Source organism: Suricata suricatta, chromosome 9 (genome assembly GCF_006229205.1).
Source record: "Suricata suricatta isolate VVHF042 chromosome 9, meerkat_22Aug2017_6uvM2_HiC, whole genome shotgun sequence".
NCBI classification, from domain to species: domain Eukaryota; kingdom Metazoa; phylum Chordata; class Mammalia; order Carnivora; family Herpestidae; genus Suricata; species Suricata suricatta.
The window spans coordinates 32,827,684-32,846,977 of record NC_043708.1 but is presented as its reverse complement, the minus strand read 5'-3'; the positions used below and the strand labels follow the sequence as shown (position 1 = coordinate 32,846,977).

The following is a 19,294-nucleotide window of genomic DNA, read 5'->3' as shown; positions in this document are numbered from 1 at the left end:
ATATATAAACATTTTTTAAAAAGAAATGAGACAGATTAACAGGAGAAAATTTGAATTTTGTAATAAGAGAATTTAACATATAGAAAAGGTTTGATGGGGCGCCTGGGTGGTTCAGTCGGTTAAGCCTCCGACTTCGGCTCAGGTCAGATCTCACGTTTGTGGGTTCGAGCCCCACATCAGGCTCTGTGCTGACAGCTAGCTCAGAGCCTGGAGCCTGCTTCCGGTTCTGTGTCTCCTCTCTCTGCCCCTTCCCCTCTCATGCTCTGTCTCTCTCTGTATCAAAAATAAATAAAAACGTTAAAAATTAAAAAAAAAAAAGTTTGAAGTCAGAAATGTAAAATGAGGTATTTATGCCACCCTGAGCTAAGGAATGGGATAGGGGCTTGGGCTTCAAAAGGAAGGAAGGCAATTCACAGGGCAATAAGAAGGGCAGATGTTTGGTAATTAGATGTTTTCCCTGCCATACACATAAGTCACTCAGATAAAATTTATGTAACGTAAAAACTCTCATTCTGAGAAAGACCTCCAATTTAAATTCTTCTAGGTAGTTAAGGGAGAGACAGAAGTTTTGCTTGAGCCCACTGGGTCTTGATTGCCTTCAGCTCAAAACAGTCCATGCCTAAGTGGCACACTGAGGATATTTGTTCTGAACTCCTTCAATAAGCTGTTTATATACTAAGTATGTGTGTATATATACATATATATTCATATGTGTGTGTTGTATGTATATTTGTATATACACAAATTACACACACACACACACACACACACACACATGATCATTTTCCTCTTTATTGCACTGAGACAGCAATAAAATAAACTGGCCAGAATTAGAAGAGAGATCTCAAAACCTGCTTCTATCCCAGCCAAACCCTAGTATAGATCTATACTAGGAATATATAGGAAATCAAAAGGAACAAAACAGGAATGCAAAAGTAACAAATAGAACTAATACTGAACCAAAACACCCCTGGCATTATTGATAACATTGTTCTGTTCCAAATGAAGTGTAATATGATTTGAACATGGGTATTGATGAATGTTAAGCATAGACATTTTTTTATAACTCAGTTTTCATTAGTTTGCCTATGTGATACATTTTTTAAATAAACTTTGAAAATGCTTCAACACTTCTAATTAAGTATAGATCCACTGTCTGGAGAATACTAACAAGTATAGTAGCTATCACAGATTAATAACAGTATGGTATCATATGAGCTTTTATGCAGAAATGTATAGTAAAACTTCAATCAAAAATATAATTATTTTATCAGAGATAACCTCATTGATTTTTATGAAATACTGTATTATTTCCGAAAGGCATTTTTATATACCACTTAGGTGGAACCATAAGTCTAAACACAAACTCTGTCTCTCTTCATTACCAATCCTTGGCCTTTCTGACAAATTACAACACTCTTCTTTGATCAGTTCCAGACTACAGATTGAGGAGAGTAGTTCCAGTACCTGACTTTCGATCATTGGTATCATAAATATCATAGCCATTATCATTCTCACCTCTGCTATTATCAAGAGAGATAACGTATTTATCCTTCATTAAAGTCAAGTATAGACAAAATATTCTACCTGCATTAGTTTATTTAATTTTCAAAATAATCCGGTGAGGTGGAAACTCACAAAGCATGAGCACTTACATACCACTAGCTATTCCCTCAATCTGGGAAGTTCTTCTGTTTGATCTTCCTCTGGATGTCTCAGATCTAACTCAAATGAACACCTATTCAGAGAAATCTTTCTGTCCACTCTATCTAAAATAGCTTTACCCACAGGGCGCCTGGATGGCTGAGTTGGTTAAGCATCAGACTCTTGATTTTAGCTTGGGTCAGGATCTCATGTTCATGAGATCAAGCCCCATGTCAGTCTCTGTGCTGGCAGTATGGAGCCTGCTTGGGATTCTCTCTCTCTCTCTCTCTCTCTCTCTCTCTCTCTCTCTGCCCCTCCCCCACTTTCTTTCTCTCTGTCTCTCTCTCTCTCTCTGACATTCTCTCTCAAAATTAAATAAAAATTTTAAAAACAAAATAAAATAGTTTTACCTTATCACTAATCACTTTTTAATCCCTCTACTATCTTTTATTTTCTCCATAACCATTTATTGCTAGCTGAAACTATCTTATTTACATATTAAACTGTTTACATGTTTATCTGTCTACTCCTATTAGAATGTAATTTCCATGACAGCAAGGTCCCTGTCAATCTTATTGATGTTTTACCCTGCACCTAGATCTAAGCCTGGCATTGGGTAGGTGCTCAAGAAGTATTTTTTTCAGATAATGAGTGTTATTATTATTATCCTGATTCTTGTAACATGTGGAAACTAATGCTTGAAAAGTTAAGTAATTTCTCCAAGGTCTGTAGTAAGCATAACTTACTTTATATTTTTTGTCTACTTAAAGAAGGATTCATTGCATGTATAAGTCCTCAGCTTTAGCAGATCAAATTAGCACATGTTCCTGGACCTACAGCTATCAGGCTTAATTTGAAATAAATATTTGCACACATCTAAAATAATCTTACCTATCTTCTTCATCCTGATGGTAAACTACTATTTTAATACTATGATCAAATCAAATTCTGCAGTCCATTTAAAAGTGACCTACAGTAGGTATTTCATACAATCTTAAAAACCAAAGGTGTACACTAGGGGACATCCTCAAAAATACACTAGAATTCAATTAATAGACAAATTCTATTAATAGACACTTCCAGGCCAAAAATTTCTCGGCTAAAATTGTGAAAGACTTTGAAATAGATAAGAATTACTTTTGGCCGTCTTGTCTAGGGCACCTTTCTGGGTCATATTCTCCTTTCTTTGTCTGAACTATTGTATAACACTAAATTGTAGTGTGTAAATAGCCATGGAAATTATTTTAATCCATAGAAATAAACATTATGTCTATTTGGAGATGCAACAGATTTTTGTTCAATTGATCTGAAAGTTTTTATCAACCTTCCTGATGGCCCATGTGTGTGTGGTTTTCTTATTCTGTTTTGAACCATTTGGAACATTTTTCTGGTTCTCTTTTTAACACTTAGATAAAAATCTTTGACATATGTTCATTTTATGTTTGTATGAGAGTCATGAGTTTACCGTTTTTTTTAATTAACTTCTAACACAGTTATCCCTTCTTTATAAGCAAAACATTTAATTTTAATGGCAGTGGATTTTCTCCTTTTCCATTTGATTTAGCCTAGACATCCAAAACTTGAGAATTCAGAGAAAATGGAAAGGACATATATAATGTAAACAAGAGTCTAATAATATCAACTATATCTGTAAACTGTTTACTTGGTTAGATCATAACAGGCTTGATTAACATAGTATATACCACACATGGTTGCAGTATACTGCAAAAATTTGGTTATCTCCAGTCCACAAAGGAACATCCTAAACATTTTCTAACCCATTACTGCTTTACTAATATAGTATAGAAATACCTTTGCATTTATATTTCTACCATGTGCCTTATTGTGCTCTTTAAATATTTAGAAAACTAAAAACTGCAGTACAGCAACCTTTGAGTGAGAAAGGAAAATTATGTAGCCAATTCTTATAGGGTGTATTATACTCAGTAGAAGCAGTAATTGGTTTTTTTTTTTAATGAATAAGTAAATGATATGACATAACATTTAAGAATGTGTTAGAGGAGGAAAATAATTTCCCATCTACCTTTCTGAGTCCTTGGCTAAAACCTTTCATAATAAAAGACAGATTAATAAGAGAAAAGCAAACAGAAGTTTTTTAACATGTATACCTCATATATATCTGAGAGTAACTCCCCAAAATAGCCTAAACCACCAACTTAAATACCATCTTTAGCCAAGACAAAACTAAACGGAGGCAGAGAGGCACGTTATGAGGAGGTTACAGAAAAAACACAGTAAGTAAGAGTATGGTTTATTAAACATTTATATCCATGGCTTTTCCATTGATAATATTCTCTTCAGGTACAGAGAGGGAGACAACCTTGTAAATATATATTTCTTTTATAAATGTTAATTTTCTTTACTAAAGAGTAAGTTCTATGTTTTCAGAACTTCTTCTGTGTCTGGTGTTTCTCAAAATAACTCAAAAAATCTTTATGCCAAAAGGTACATTTTGGAAAGGCATATTCTGCTCCCCCTTATGTGCCACCACAAAATATGGCATATTGATTATTTTGAGTTAAAGTTACTTAAGAAACAGCCAGTTCAAGAAGGACGTCTAACTCTCCTTTGTCCCCCTGAAAGCAGAAATAAATCTCCCATGTGAAAGCACCCTCCCTGTACCCGAACGGCTGAAGGCATCCTTACCACTAGCAATAGGGAATTTAGCTCCAAGAAGCTATACAAACAAGCCTTGTTGCTTCTTCACTAATTTACTAACCCAACTCCAAACCTTTTTGTCCTGTCAATTCTTCAGAGATTTATTCTTTCTTTGTCTCCAAGATATAAAAGCTGACTATTCTGGTCACTTCTTTGAGTCTCATGCCTTTGGGGCTTCTGTTCATACAAAATTAAATGTTTTTCTCCTGTTAATCTGTCTTATGCCGATTTAATTATTAGACCAACCAAAGAACCTAGAAAAGAAGAAGGGAAAAGGTTTCTTGCCTACAGTATCTTCTGCTATCCTTAAATGAAAACCAAGGGGAATATTATAGCTAGTTAAAAACTCAGTATCTTAAAACTCATGTTTAATGAAAGCCAATGTGACATTCTTTCAGAAGTGCTAGAAAATGATAATAATTATAAATGCTAAATAATTCAGTTTGATATTATTGACTATATCCATCTTTTAGGCTCCAGTTCCTAAATCCATAAAGTTCATGGGTTTTTTTTAACTTTCTATTCAGATACTTGAACTAATCTTACTTGATCTTATTTTTGAGAGCAACTTTTGTTGCTCTTGTTAGCAAAAAAAATTAGCTAACATTCTGAATTACAGGTCCAGTTTATCATCCAAACAAAAATAACAAAAACAAACATAGTAGCACCTAACACCCATATACCATTCACACTGGGCAAAATTCTTATAATCAAACACGTGACACATATTGTCTCACTTTCTTCATAAAAATCCTATAAGTATTACTGTTATTTTATATATAAGAAAACAAAGACCTGAAAGAGATTATAATTTATCTACTGTTATACAGCTAATAATGGTAGAGTCAAGTTTGAAATCCAGGCAGTCTGTCTCCAGGGGGCTACTCCCCAAACTGCTTTTCATCGTACCAGTTTTCCTTCACTCCTACATCCACATGCCTATTCTGAGTGGTTCTTATTGCTACAAGAAATAGTCAAGGGCAAAAGACAATGAAAATTCAAGGTCTGTTTAGGAATGCAGTGATTGTCCCTGGTAGATTAGAAAGTTAGGGTCATTTACTGGTATACAGAGAAATAAACGTGGAAGTCAGGAAAGATAAGTTTCATTACTACTTTACTGTTTGATCTAAAGCCAGTAACAACCCTTGCTTTGTCATCTCTAGAGTGAAGATAAGTTACTCTATAAAGTAATTAATTATTCATCTAAAGATTGGGGAATGATGTCAAGAATAATCTGAAATCCCTACCAGTCAAAAACTAGTTTATTCAATTTAGTTTTACATACGTGTAAAATTAGGTAGTATATATTTCTCATATTTATCAAAATCCACATCAGAATTCTCAGAACAAACATCAACTCAAAAATATTGGTACCAAACAGAGACCAGCCTGGGAGTTGCAATTTTCTAAAAAATCATTGTGAGTGACTCAATTAAAAGTAAAGCCTTATTTATAGTACATTAAGAACATTGATAGTACATTGATATTTGAATTTGTATTTCCTTGACTTATGGTGATAACCAGTTAAGTTCTTAGTTGTATTCTGCATATCGTAATATTTTCTTTGAGAATGAGGAGCTCACCAAGCTACCTATAAAACAGCATAAAGAGGCTTTGATTTTCAGTGTTAATTATAATTCATTTCACCATCTGTGTAACCTGCTATAGTTACAGCTTCTTTTAGAAGAAGTCAATACTGAGAAGAATTCTTTATGTTTACCTATAAATTAAGTAAGCTCAATGGAATTTAAGACCATAATAATTCATGTAACAGTGGGGAAACATTTACAAATAGTCCTCTGGAAAAGATTGTAAAATTGTATTGCTTACAGATACTGTCTGTGTGTCTGAAAAGGCTTATGTTAAACATAGATAATAGCATTGTTACTCTTATCTATGTTTATCACATGACTGAAAGTAGAAAGAATAATTAGTTGTGGATAAGTGTGTGTGTGTGTGTGTGTGTGTGTGTGTGTGTGTGTGTGTGTGTTTTGTTAGGGAGTTTTAAATGTGATAACTTTTAATGATTATTCCAATTATTTAAATATCTAAACCAATAGGAAAAGAGCAAGCGAAGCAGAAACTTTTGAGCTCATAACTTTTTCATATCTATCTTTCTTTTTGTTCTTATATGAGCTATTAAATGGGCAATTGGTTAATTTCATTACCAATTTCATATAATTTTTTCAAAAAAAGAAAAACTTATTTTATATATGATTTGCTAATGAGCAGCAGATAGATATAGGAAAGACTTTTAGAGCAACAAAATCCTAGAGATAAAAGGAAGCTTGGAAATAGTCTGTTTCAAAGTTTTTAACCTTTTTTCTCCTATGGAGCCATTTGGGAATCTGGCAAAGCCTGCAGACTTATTTTCAGAAAAGTACTTTTAAATATATAAGATAGAATATGTAGGATTACAAAGAAAACTAATTAAATTAAAATCATTATCAAAATATCTATAAAAACAAATCGTGTAATAATACTGCCTTTTTCAAAATGCACTAAATAACAAGATCTAGCAGCAAGTCATTAGACTAATTTGAAATCTTGGTGAATACGAACAGTATTTTAAGATAGCCATAATACTTCAAAGCAATAGATTCTGCTTATATTACTGTGGTTTCATAATGAAAGAGGTTAATAAAATTTAGTTAAGTTGGTGAATATAAAAACTTTAATATTTGTTCTCCAGCCCAGTGAGTGGACCCCTTTTATCCACAGATTCTCTCAAGGGCTCCTATCATCCCTCTGTCATTCTTAGTTGAAACCCCTGGAAACATCCTCATTTTGCAGATGAGGGAACTGAGTAAGTCCTATAGAATTGAGTAAAAGCATACACCACAGCATTAGATTAATCCTTGCAGAAATAACTTGACTTTAACTCAGCCTTTTCCTGAAGTTTTAGTCTAGAAATTGGCAATTATAGTCTGTTATTTGTCGCTGACTCGTGGCATGATATGGAGCAAATTCTTTATTCTCATTATACCTCAGATTCTACCTAAGTAAATGTAAGTGACTTTAAAATCTACATAAGGATAATAATAATGATTTGGTCTTGTATTGCTTTTCTTCATTTATAATAGTTTTCACTTTCACAAACAATATCCTACTTAATTTCCCCCACTTTGTGTATAAGGAAATTAAAACTCCAAGATGTTAAATGTCATGTCTAAGGTCACACAGCTAAGAAGAGAAAAAACCAATATCGGAAACCATACCACTAGAATCCAAAGGACATTCTTTTTATCATGCTGCCTTTCATGTCATAAAGCAAAACTCTGAGTTCCTCAGTGGAATATGTGTTATGGTAACATAAATCTAATTAATTACAAATGAATTGTCATTAGGCTCAGATGAGCCTAATTTATCCAGATAAGGTGATGTACCCTATCAAATACTTGCACCCTAATTTATCCAGATAAGGTGATGAATGAATAGAACTGTGGAAGGAGCTTTTCTAAACCAATTCTCCATTTTTGATATAAGAATTGAGAAGATAAAGAAATAGCACTTAAAAGTCTGAGATTGTAGCATTGTTGGCTTAATGTTTAAATTAAACTTTTCTTCTGTTTCTGGGTAGGCTAAAGAGGCAAGTAATCTAAGTAAATGCCAATGAGGTCCTTTTTTTCTATCCTTAATCTTAAGTTTTGCTTCTATGAGTAAATGGTATTCAAAGAAGTTTGTTCTTTCAGAGGTAAACTACTCTTAAATAAGTTAAATAGGATAGAAAAATCAATGTCAAAGAGCCATGCTACATCAAACATCTCTGTCATCTCTGTCATTCTAGTGACCTGACCATATAAGATATAGAATTTCCTTTTCTCTTAGAAAATAAGGAGTCTGCTTAACCTGAGCTAAAACCTTTCAATAAATAATCATTATTGAACTCAGGTGGTACTATTGGATTAACCTTAAATAATATTAATAATAAGGTATTTTCCAAAATCTTAAGATCATTCTGTAGGGAACTCAGATATGTCTTAGCTATAATCCATATGCTTTTTTATTTTGTATTTCTTAACATGAGCCCACCCAGCTAAGCAAAAATCATTTTTGCAGTAGTATAGGAGAGGCTATGATCATACTTGTACTATAAAAAAATAAATTTTAATCTTCTGAGTTTGAAAAAACTATGACTACTACAAAATAAACATTAATTAGCAAATGCTTACTCTGTACAAAGCACTATATTTAATATAGTAAGAAATATAAAGAAAATTAAGGTCAGATCCTTTCCCTCCAAGAACCTGTAGTATATTTGGGGACCCACATCAATAATTGGAATATGAGTAACTATGGTAACTCTAATAATAGAAGTTCAGATAAGAGGCTTTAAGAATTTAGGTAAACCTAAAACTAGATTGTGGTGATAGTTATGCAGCCATGTGAATTTATTAAAATTCATCAAACTGTATACTTTAGATGAGTGAATTTTATGGTAGGTAAATTGTATTTCCATAAAGAAGTTAAAAGAGTTTAGGATGGGGCATTTAGCTGGCTCAGTAGGTAGAGCATGTGACTCTTGATCTCCAGGTCTTGAGTTCAAACTCCACATTGGGTATGGAGCCTACGTTAAAAAATGTTTTTTAATTAAAAAAGAAAGAATTTAGGAAAAGAAGAAATAACTTCTGATTGAGGAACTTTTGGAATAGTTTTTGCAGCTGGCACATTTTAAGCTAGATCTTAAAGGACAAGTATTATTTGGATCAGAAGATCAATGAAGGCTATTTTAGACAGCGGAAACAGCTCATTTAGTCTAAAAGCTCAAGAGTACAAGGAATATTCTAGAGGAACTAGTTCAGACTTCTCTGCAAGCCGCAGATTTTATATATTCTTTACACATATGTATGTATTATTTATATATATAAAGCTTGCATTTCTGCCAATATGTATGGCCATATGAATATGACATTTCCAAAAACTTTTGGTCAATCTCTCTTTAAAAGCATATAACTGTACATGGATTTTCTGTTTTGGCTTCAAAAAGAAGAATTTGCCTCCATTTTGAGCTGATGATTAAGTTACAATGAGGAGGGCATAATTACAGTTATTTTACAACTCTCAGTGCCTCCATTGATCATACTATAACTGACATTTGTTTCTACCTTTATAGCTTAAAATCCTTGTTACATGTCTTACTTCCTTTGAGCCCTTTAACAATCTTTATTTCCCCCATAAGGAAACGGAGATTAAAGGAGGGCCTAGAGCCTAAAATAATAAAAAAATGCTAAAGGGAAGGGAAGGATATTCTGGCCTGCTAAGAATAGATGAGGGAAAGGAAATGGTAATATAAGTAATGCGAATAATCTTTGCATTATTAAAAATCTAAATTTCATGCCACACATAAATCAAAAATACATGAAGTTAACTACTATCATCAATAATAGGAAAGCAAAGTTAAAGTTTTTTCCTAATGAGCTGATATACCCTATTATCAACAGGAATAACCCATGTTAAAATAAGTTTTATTGATGGTAAAGAAGAATACATAGGAAACTTAGTTAACAATTTCTAAATAGGTAGTGTTCGTTGCGGTTTGCCTTTTAAAATGTAAGATTAAAATTTAAATTGTCTTTCTAACCCACTGCCATAGAATTTCTCAAATTACATAAGTAAGCAGATATACAGAAACTTAATTTCTAATTTAAAATGTGACTGCTGGCCAGGAAAATGATGCTAAAAATAGAAAGAAAGGGCTTTCTTAATGTCCATCAGAGACAACTTCTTTAGTTCTTGACTTTGACCCCATCTGACCAATTGCTCAGAGTTTTTCAGTATGAGCCATATTATATAGATTTATTCCTAATATTTGCAAGGAGAAAGAATACGAATTAGCCTGGTGAGCAGCAAATCAAGGCAGTTTTTATGTAACCTGAGTTGTGCTAACATGCAATCAAATGTAATCTCCATTTTAATATTTATACATCTTTATATTGTTATGAACCTATTCTTAACATGGGCTTTATTTTATTTGTTTCTCTCCTCCCTCACTTCTGTGAAATGCAGAAGGGAAAGGATATTTGTTATTCACACATTCTACCCCACTAACTGGCGTTACACATCTGGCTTCCACTGGAGAGCCCCTGACATCGCAGGGAACGGTGATCAAAATTCCACACACTAGCTTCAAGCTGGGGGCTCATAGCTACTGCAGCATTGAAGGGGGTCTTTTCCTGGCTTCTTTGAAATAAGCATGGTGATGGGATGGTTTAAGGGAAGAACACCTCTCAAATCACATGACCACTGCTGCGCTTCCGTGTGTCCTGCTTTCTTCATAACAGCTTGGCACTACATTTTTTTCCCTGTTCTTAATGGTTTTGTGTGTGTATGAGGGGGATGGCGTGGGGAGACTTGTCCGTGGATGGTTATACATTATGCATGCATCTTTCAGTGTTAGAGTGATGTGCCTTCCCTTATGTGTCACAGACTATATAGTCAGAGGTTAAATTTTCTGTGTTCCCAAGAGATTGAACTATCTCTCTTACTGGTGTGAGATTCATGTGTTTTGATGTTTACCCCCTCAATTGTTCTTCATGCTGCATAACTTGAAATGTTATCCCATAAGAGTTAGCTTTTCATGTTGGGCTGAAAAAGTCTTCATTTCTGTGTAGCAATTCATGTTATTATAACCTATGGCTTTCAATTGTACCTCCCATAATGAAGAGCTGACTTTAAACACTGTGCTATTCTTGTTATGACCTAAGCATAAGGTAAGTCACTTCTCTAACTGTATTTAAAGACTGTGGTTGTTTGTTAAAATTTTCTCAGCTTTGTTTAAAGCATTTTCACTTTTTTTCCTTCCCATTTATTACATGCTCTCCCCCATTTTGTTTTCTGTTTCATGGCTTAAGATTTCTTAGTGGACAGTGTGATCCTCAGCAAAAATTATATTACATATGTAAACACATGTTGAAATGAATTAAATGAATTATTTGATGTCTGAAAGCAGTCTTGATTAGTAAATGAATACCTATGTTTTCAGTAAGTCTCTTCTGTTTTTCTTTTCTCCTATTGACTGTAATATAATAATGTAATATAATAATTCAACTAGAATTATTTTAGTTTAATTCTAGTTGAAAGAGGGTTGTCAACACTGTAAAATTAGGTGTTAATTGTAGTAGAATAACATAATCCAATAAAATAAGTAATAGATAGTCCAGCACCATACCTTTCATTTTTAATCCCCAGCAAATTTAGTATTAGGTCAAAGTCTCGGTTTTATTTTGTTTTTCAGATGTCCCTATGTTTTTTGTTTTTTCCATTGACTAAAAAACCAGGATAAGATTTTTTAAAAAATTTTTTAAATAAAAAAATAAAAAACAAACAGTGAACTGTAAAACTTGGGACAGACCTGTGCTACCTTCTATCTAGTCCATATATATGAGAATAAGAACAGCAATTGTTTTTTTATTTTATTCTTTCAAGTAAATCCCATTACATTGTTAATTAGGTAAAATCTTCATATTGGGATTTTGTAAAATTAGGTAAATATTATAAAGGTGACCAGTTTCATGGTATGAGAGAGAGGGGCATCCACTTTTGCATATCTATTTTAAATTCCTTGAAATTAATTTTCTCTGTTTTTTCATATCTACTCAAGATCATCAAAGTAAAGAAATATGTGTAATCATTGATTTAATCTAGGTCAAATAGCCAATGTAATATAAATGAGACAACATTGGCTATACTGCTGTTGGCAGTTTGTGAACTGAAATGAATACTCACATTTCAGAGACTGAATTGTTTCTTATCACCCAAATTTCTCCTCCAAAACTGATATATATAGTTCTGAACTTAGGTGCCACAAAACAAGACTTTGGGTTTCATTATTAAATTCATCCTATGAACAACTTTTTTTAATTTTTTAAGCCACCTAAGGCAGGAAGAGGGGTTTTTTTGTTGTTGCTGTTTTGGTTTGGTTCAACTTTTGGGTAAAGCCAGCTAGTTCTTCACCACCATTTCCATTTAGACATTATATAAATCTGTTGAAACATTTGATGAGACAATTTTCTGTTCATTATAAATCTCTTGTTTCTATCCACACACTAGCTCCACTCTAGATTGGAAGGGCTTAAAGATGAACTCTGGAGGAATAGAGGCTACGACTTAAGAGTAACTATTACTGATCAAAGGAGCCGCTTTCCATTCGCAAACATTGCTTTGCGCTATGGGTTTGGGCTCCTTCTGTTTCTACATCTTGTTGAAGACTTCCTTGACTTCCATTTGACTTCCTTGAACTCTGTTTTTGTCTTTCAACATTATCCCTTTTTTTTTCCTTCTCTCCCAGATTTTTCTCTCACTCTATTAGCTTTCTCTTGTGTTCCCTGAACTGCTTTTTTAAATGTAGTTTATCTCTTTATTAACCTTGTCTATTAATTTGTCTATTAGTTCTTGTTTCTTTTCTCCTTTAAGGCTGTAGTGGTAGAGTTACACCTATTTTCATTCCATGGTATGCAAACTTGCTTGTTTATTTTGCAGCAAGTTCATTAGAGATTCTTACCCTCTTAGTATGAATTTTAAGAAATAACAGAACATTTTGCATTCACATATTGTCCCCTTCTATAAACCCATACTTTCTTTTCTCTTGTCTAGACTTACTTCCCCAAACCTCTCCTTTCTTCTTTTTCTTTTTCTCACTCTTGTGTCTTCCTCTCTGTATTTTTAAGTAGTCATTAATTAACTTCCTTTCCCATTTGGTCCATAATTGTTTTCCAATAAAACTTCTGAGTAAAAGAATATAAGAATATTATCTTCCAGATTAGCTTCTTCATTCTAGTATAGTTTAAAACTAATTAAACAATCTGGGCCAAAAGGGAATATTTAACATCTGGAATTATTTTTCCCTTTTTTTTCCCTTTTTTTGGTGTGTGTGTGCGTGTGTTTTTCTTGTATGTATGTTTGTGATTTTTTTATTGTTGTTTCTTTAAACATTAACAATTGTTCTTTTCAGGGAAGGACAACCATAACCCACCCTAAGTTGCAACATTTCTTTCATAAGTTGTTTCATTACAATAGTAGATTGTGTTAAGCAATAGAAATTAATTTGTTGTATATATATTTATTTGGGGCAAGCTGCTGGGGAGTGGGAAAAAAGAGGTGTGAGTTAAATACAGTGTCCTCAGATATTGACAAACATTGATGCCATCCAATGGACCACTTTTGTAACATTTAAAAGAATGTTATGCTTTGACTTCAACTATTTGAATCAAACCATAAGGGTTTCTGATTGATAAACTCTATTCACACTTAAGAACTGGTAAATAAATGAGTTCAGTTTTATTGACTCCCAACAAAGGCATCTTTCATAGCCAATATTATAATTGAAACTATTATAATCAATAAGTAACAAAAGTCATTGGAATCACATATAAATATTGTATATGAGGATTTCTCTCTTTTCCCCTTCTCAATGTGTATAACTAAAATTACTACAATGAAATATTTTATTACAACTTTATTACCTGAATTGCATTATTAATCTAGTCAAGAGTTATCACAGTGCCTTAAGATTAGGGATCTGTATTCACACCTGAATTTGTTGTAACACTTTTTTTCCATATATTCATTTCAATGCACATCAGTAAAAAATTGCCTTTGGTTTTGCCTCTGTCCCTTTTATAATGTTGTACCCCCAATTTTTTTCCAGAAGTCTACTGTTTCTTTACACTAAGAAAAAGACAAAAAATAGGAAACATATGTAATATATTTTTACTACTATGTTATGATATCTGAGATATATTGAGCCTTTGCTCCTAAACCTCAGGAGCTTGCCCATTAAGTATTTATACATCTCTGGCTATCTGTGTTTTGAGCCCTAAATTACTGAGTTTATGCTCTCTTTGCAGGTCCAGTCCAGGTGCAGCAGCAAGGAGAACATTCTCAGAGCCAGTAAGTATGTCATCATTTCAGATGGACTACTGAATTAAACTGTGGTTCAACAGGAAAGAAAGCTTAAAAACATTATGGTAAAAGAATGAATACGAGCATTTGGGGATAGTTTGTGTAAATGTTAGGGTTTTTACCTCCTAAGAATATTATCAATATATTAGTGGATATTTCCCTCATTCCAGTTATTTCTGGAAGCTGAGAGCAGAATTTTGATAGCACTTCTAATTGAGGTAGTAATGAGTTCCTCAGTGATTCTATGAAGAGAACCCTCTTTAACTGCCCCACTGCCAAAAATTATTTGAAAAGAGACTAACTGAAAATAGTAATATAAATCCACTGTAAGAATCTAACTTTAAAAACAGCAAATGACTCTTAAGAAGAGTCATAATCATTTTGTAAATACAAATTCATTCCTGGAATATCGTACTTTCACAAGCAGCATGTTTTAGAACATAGTGCCATGAAACAGGATGAAGAAATCTTAATTTTATTTTTTTTGTTTGATCACTAATAACATTAACTTGGAAGTAATTTAACTTTGTTTATTACTCATTTTTCTATCTTATAAAAAGAAACTGTACATAGCTTTTCCTTACCTGTATCCTTGAAATGATGTAACATTGGAGGTGTGCCTTAAAAGTTTTGGGATCCTAAAAAAAAGTACTATATAAATGCTAATAATTTAATATTGTTCTCTGTCACTTAAAATTAATGATATCATCCTGTCTTCTCCCTGATCTTTATCAAGAAATGAAGTACAGGTCGACCATAACTAAATGGATCTATTGCATACCTACACCACTGGGAATTTTAGTAAACAGGATGATTTTCCAGTAGAATGTCTATATTATTTAACAGTTACAAAACTAATTGGAGAACTTCAAATAGATAAAAATGCATATTTCATTTTATTTAGTGTAAATTTTTCCCATTTCTGTGTTGTGAATCTGTTATGATAGCTTGAAACCCTTGAGCTGGTAGGCAAGCACACTGCAATTGTTTGCCCAGGACCTTTGTATTAGAGTTGTATAAAAATAAACTCAAGCAAGCATGTTTAACTGGTATGCCACTGTAAGTTTCCATGGTGTATGACAGACAAGTGACTCTGAGGGAGGCTTTTCAACAGAAGACATATAGCATTCTGTAATCCCTTACTAAGATCTAAGGTTGAGAGAAACCTGAGTTTGGGAAGTAATGATATAATATTCACTAAAATAAAACTATACAGAAAAATGAACTTTAAAAATGACATTTATGATGATTACCATATAATTTCCATTTATTGTTGATCCTGAGACTATGAGGGACCATTGATAGTGATTATGATCCTTAGGAACAAAAACAATTTCTTACTGTCAACAGATTTCTTTGAATCCTCTTTCATCTTTATCATGGGTTTTTCTGTTGTTAGAACTGTCTTTCATTTCAGTTATGTTCTTACTGGCTAATAGACTATTAATCACTTTGAATAGACATCACAGTGGTCTAGGTTTTCCTAATCATCTTTTCTTGGGATGTCATAGTAATGTACATGCTCCATATAGCATTTAGATCCACATAGAGAGCCCATCCAACATTGTAACCTCTCTGTAAGTTTATGGTCTTTCCTTTCAATACTACTTGAAAAACTCATAGTCATGCCCATAGCCACACCCAATACTCTTTCATCACCATGAAGCTATTCTACCTCTGAACTTCTTAACTTCGATATCTCATTGCTTAGTCTGCTTTAATCACCCTTAGTTTCATTCTTTGCCTTGTACTATATTACAGTCATATAGACCCAATTAGCAGTTCCTCGTTCTCCCAGTGCTGTGTTCTATCTCTTCTATTCTTATGGACTCTTTCCCCCATTACTTAAATTATCTGTTCCCCTTGTTTTCCTAGAAAACATTTTTTAAAGTTTATTTATTTTGAGAGAAAGGGAGCACAAGAAGGGGAGGGGCAGAGAGCTAAGAAGAGTGAGAATCCCAAGGGAGAATCCCATACTAACAGCACAGAGCCTGATGATCAGTCCCATGGGACTCAGTCCCACAAACCGCAAGATCATGACCCTAGCCAAAATCAAGAGTCAGACACTTAACCAACTGAGCCACCCAGGCGTCCCCCCCTAGAAAATTCTTATTTATCCTCAAGACTCTGTTCAAGTGTGAGCTCCTCTATGACATGTTCTCTGAGTTCTCTCTAGACAAGGTAACTATAATCATTTTTTCATTTATTTACTGAGTTGCCTATTTTCGAGGGATACATTTCCAAAATGTAGTCAAGGTGAAGAAAACTATACAAGTGCACCTCAGAGATATTACAGATTTGGTCCCAGACTACCACAATAAAGTGAATATCACAAAAAAAGCAAGTCAGATGTATTTTTTTGTTTCCCAGTGCATGTAAAAGTTATGTTTATACTATGCTGTAGTCTAATAAATATGCAGTAGCCTTATATCTTAAAAAAATGTATATACCTTAATTTTAAAATGTCTTATTGCTGAAAAATGCTAACCATTCTCTGAACTTTCAATGAGTTGTAATCATTGACCACAGACTACCATAACAAATATAATAATGATGAAAAAGCATGAAATATTGAATTACCAAAGTGTAACACAGAGACCTAAAGTGAGCAAATGTTGTTGGAATAATGGCACCAATAGACTTGCTTGGTGTAGAGTTGCCATATTTTTATTTCATGACCCCTTCAATTTGTTAAAAACCAAAAACAAAAGAAAACAAAACACAGTATCTGCAAAGCACAATAATCAAGTGAAATATAATAAAACAAGATATGCCTCCAATCAACTTCTTTTTTAACATATATAGAAATTTGTCAAAACAAAGCATCATCAATAGATCCTAGAGAAAGGAAAAGAGTTTTAACTTCTAAGATTTAGGACTTGGAATTTGTCTAGAATTGTCCAAGAAGGAGTTAACTTTGGTAATGTTTTTCTGATTAAGAATTTTCCTTTGGCTCCTCAAAAATGTCATCAAAATAACCTGTTGATAATAAACCTGAGTTTATTCTTCCTGTGGTCTTTTAGGGGTCTCAGCCCAATTCCAATTTGATGGGAGTGTCCCCCAACACATAACACAAAGCACTGTTGAGAAACCAGCAGGATGTTCAAGACTCCAACTCAATTCTGACACCGTCTACTCAGAAATAGCATCAGATTCTGCAGGTTAAGGATTTAGTCCTACAAGACTGCTTTCCATGTTCCACTTCAGATGCCATTTTCACGCCCCAGGCTGTTACCTTTTCTTCTGACCAAACAGCTACAGATTGGAAGTTCCAGTGACCTCCTCCTTAGGTTCCATTAATTTTCTAGAGTGGCTGGCAGAAATCAGGGGAGCACTTACTTTCATATACCAGTTTATTAAAATATATGATAAAGGATACAAATCAATAACCATATAAAGAGAAACATAGGGCAAGGTCCAGAACAAAGGAGCTTCTGTCCTTGTGGAGCTTGGGGCCTGGCTCCATGGCACATGGAAGCATTCCCGCTCCCCACAGGTGGAAGCTCTCTATAAAACAAGGGCCAAAAAGCTCTTCTTCTTGGGTTTTTATCAAGACTTTATTACACAGTCATGACTGACTAATTCATTGGCCAGAGGTTGAATATCAGAGGTTAGAGGAGTGGGACTGAAAGTTCCAACCCTTTATTTTTTGCACTGTACTATCCACAGAGCCTGGTGCAGGGCTCGAACTCACAAACCATGGGATCAGGACATGAGCCAAAATGAGAGTTGAATGCTCAACTAACTAAGCCACCCAGGTGCCCCTGCAAATTCCAACCCTTTAATCACATGAAAAATCACAGGGTCCTCCTGGAAAACAGCCCCCTGCCTTAGGGTTGGGTCCAAAAGTCACCATGATTAGTAATAAGATACTCATTTCATCTTAAGGCTCTGAGATATTCTCAGATATATTCTTAAATATATCTTGGTCTTCTGAATGAATATGTATTTCTTATAAATTTTATATCACATATGATAAGAGAGAATACCCCTTCAGCAAAATCATAGTCTCAACTAATACTTTCTCAGAAAAGAAGGGGCAAACTCAGGATACTTAGGAGATTTTTGAAGTTTTATTTAAAGCAGATCTTTTAAAGTAGAGCTTGATTAAAATTAAATAGGGATTATTATATAATTATCTCAAAATCATGGACATAGCAAGGCAAGGGATTCTGAGAGTCTTGGTATGTAAACTGTCTTTTGACACTTTCTGTTTTTTTAAGTTTATTATTTTTGAGAGAGAGAGAGATAGCACAAGTAGGGGAAGACCAGAGAGGGAGGGAGAAAGAATCCCAAGCAGACTATTTAAGAAGTTTCTAGAATGAGTAATGAAGTTATTTACAACTTCTGTCTTTTAGGGGATAGTTTTCCAGAATAGTGCAGTTATGTTATAAAGACAGTGGAATAGTAATGTTATGCTAATAAAGACAGCAAGTTGTATACTTACAGATGATTTCAGGTATCAAGGTTCTCCTTGTGGTCAGTCTCCAGCCTGCTATCTGAGGGTGTGATCAGTCAGTCAATCCAGGTCTCCACTAAGCAATCACAATTGTAATCAACTGTCTAGAGAAGCTGTTTCAATCTTCACAGGTGTCAAGTTCTCTTGTGTTGGTTGTTGTTATTGGGTGATCATTTGTTGAACCATTTGATGAGACAGCAACTGTATAGCAGCACTTAGGACTGAGGAGATCACACATCTAAATGCTGCTACACAAATGTGAGAATTATGATCAGAGTTTGTAGTCCTTTTTCTCAGCCAGGAGATAAAAAGTTAAGCTGCAACAACCATACACCCAACAAAGTAGACAACCTAGAATATGTGAAAAAATTCTTAGAAACAGTCAGCCATCGAATCATGAAAGAGAAAGTATGAACAGACTGTTACTAGTGAGGAGATTGAATCAGTAATCAAAATCTCCTAACAAAGAAAAAGCAGGACTAGATGGCTTCACTGGTGAATTTTACCAAATCTTAAAGTAGAATTAATGCCAATCCTTCTCAAGCTCTTCCAAAAATTTTTATAAAAGGAAACACCCTCAAAAGCATGCCAACATCACTCTAATACCAAAGC

The 19,294-nt window shown here is 33.8% G+C and overlaps 1 protein-coding gene across 7 annotated transcripts in view; it reads left to right on the top strand.

The window, feature by feature from the left end:
* Positions 1 to 19,294, top strand: part of GPHN (gephyrin) — a 608,842-nt gene that overhangs the window by 447,049 nt on the left and 142,499 nt on the right. For all 7 annotated transcript variants that reach the window (XM_029951674.1, XM_029951675.1, XM_029951680.1 and 4 more), the window contains one exon: positions 14,169 to 14,211. In XM_029951674.1, coding sequence (XP_029807534.1) covers positions 14,169 to 14,211 — 43 coding nt within the window. The remainder of the gene's footprint in view (positions 1 to 14,168; positions 14,212 to 19,294) is intronic.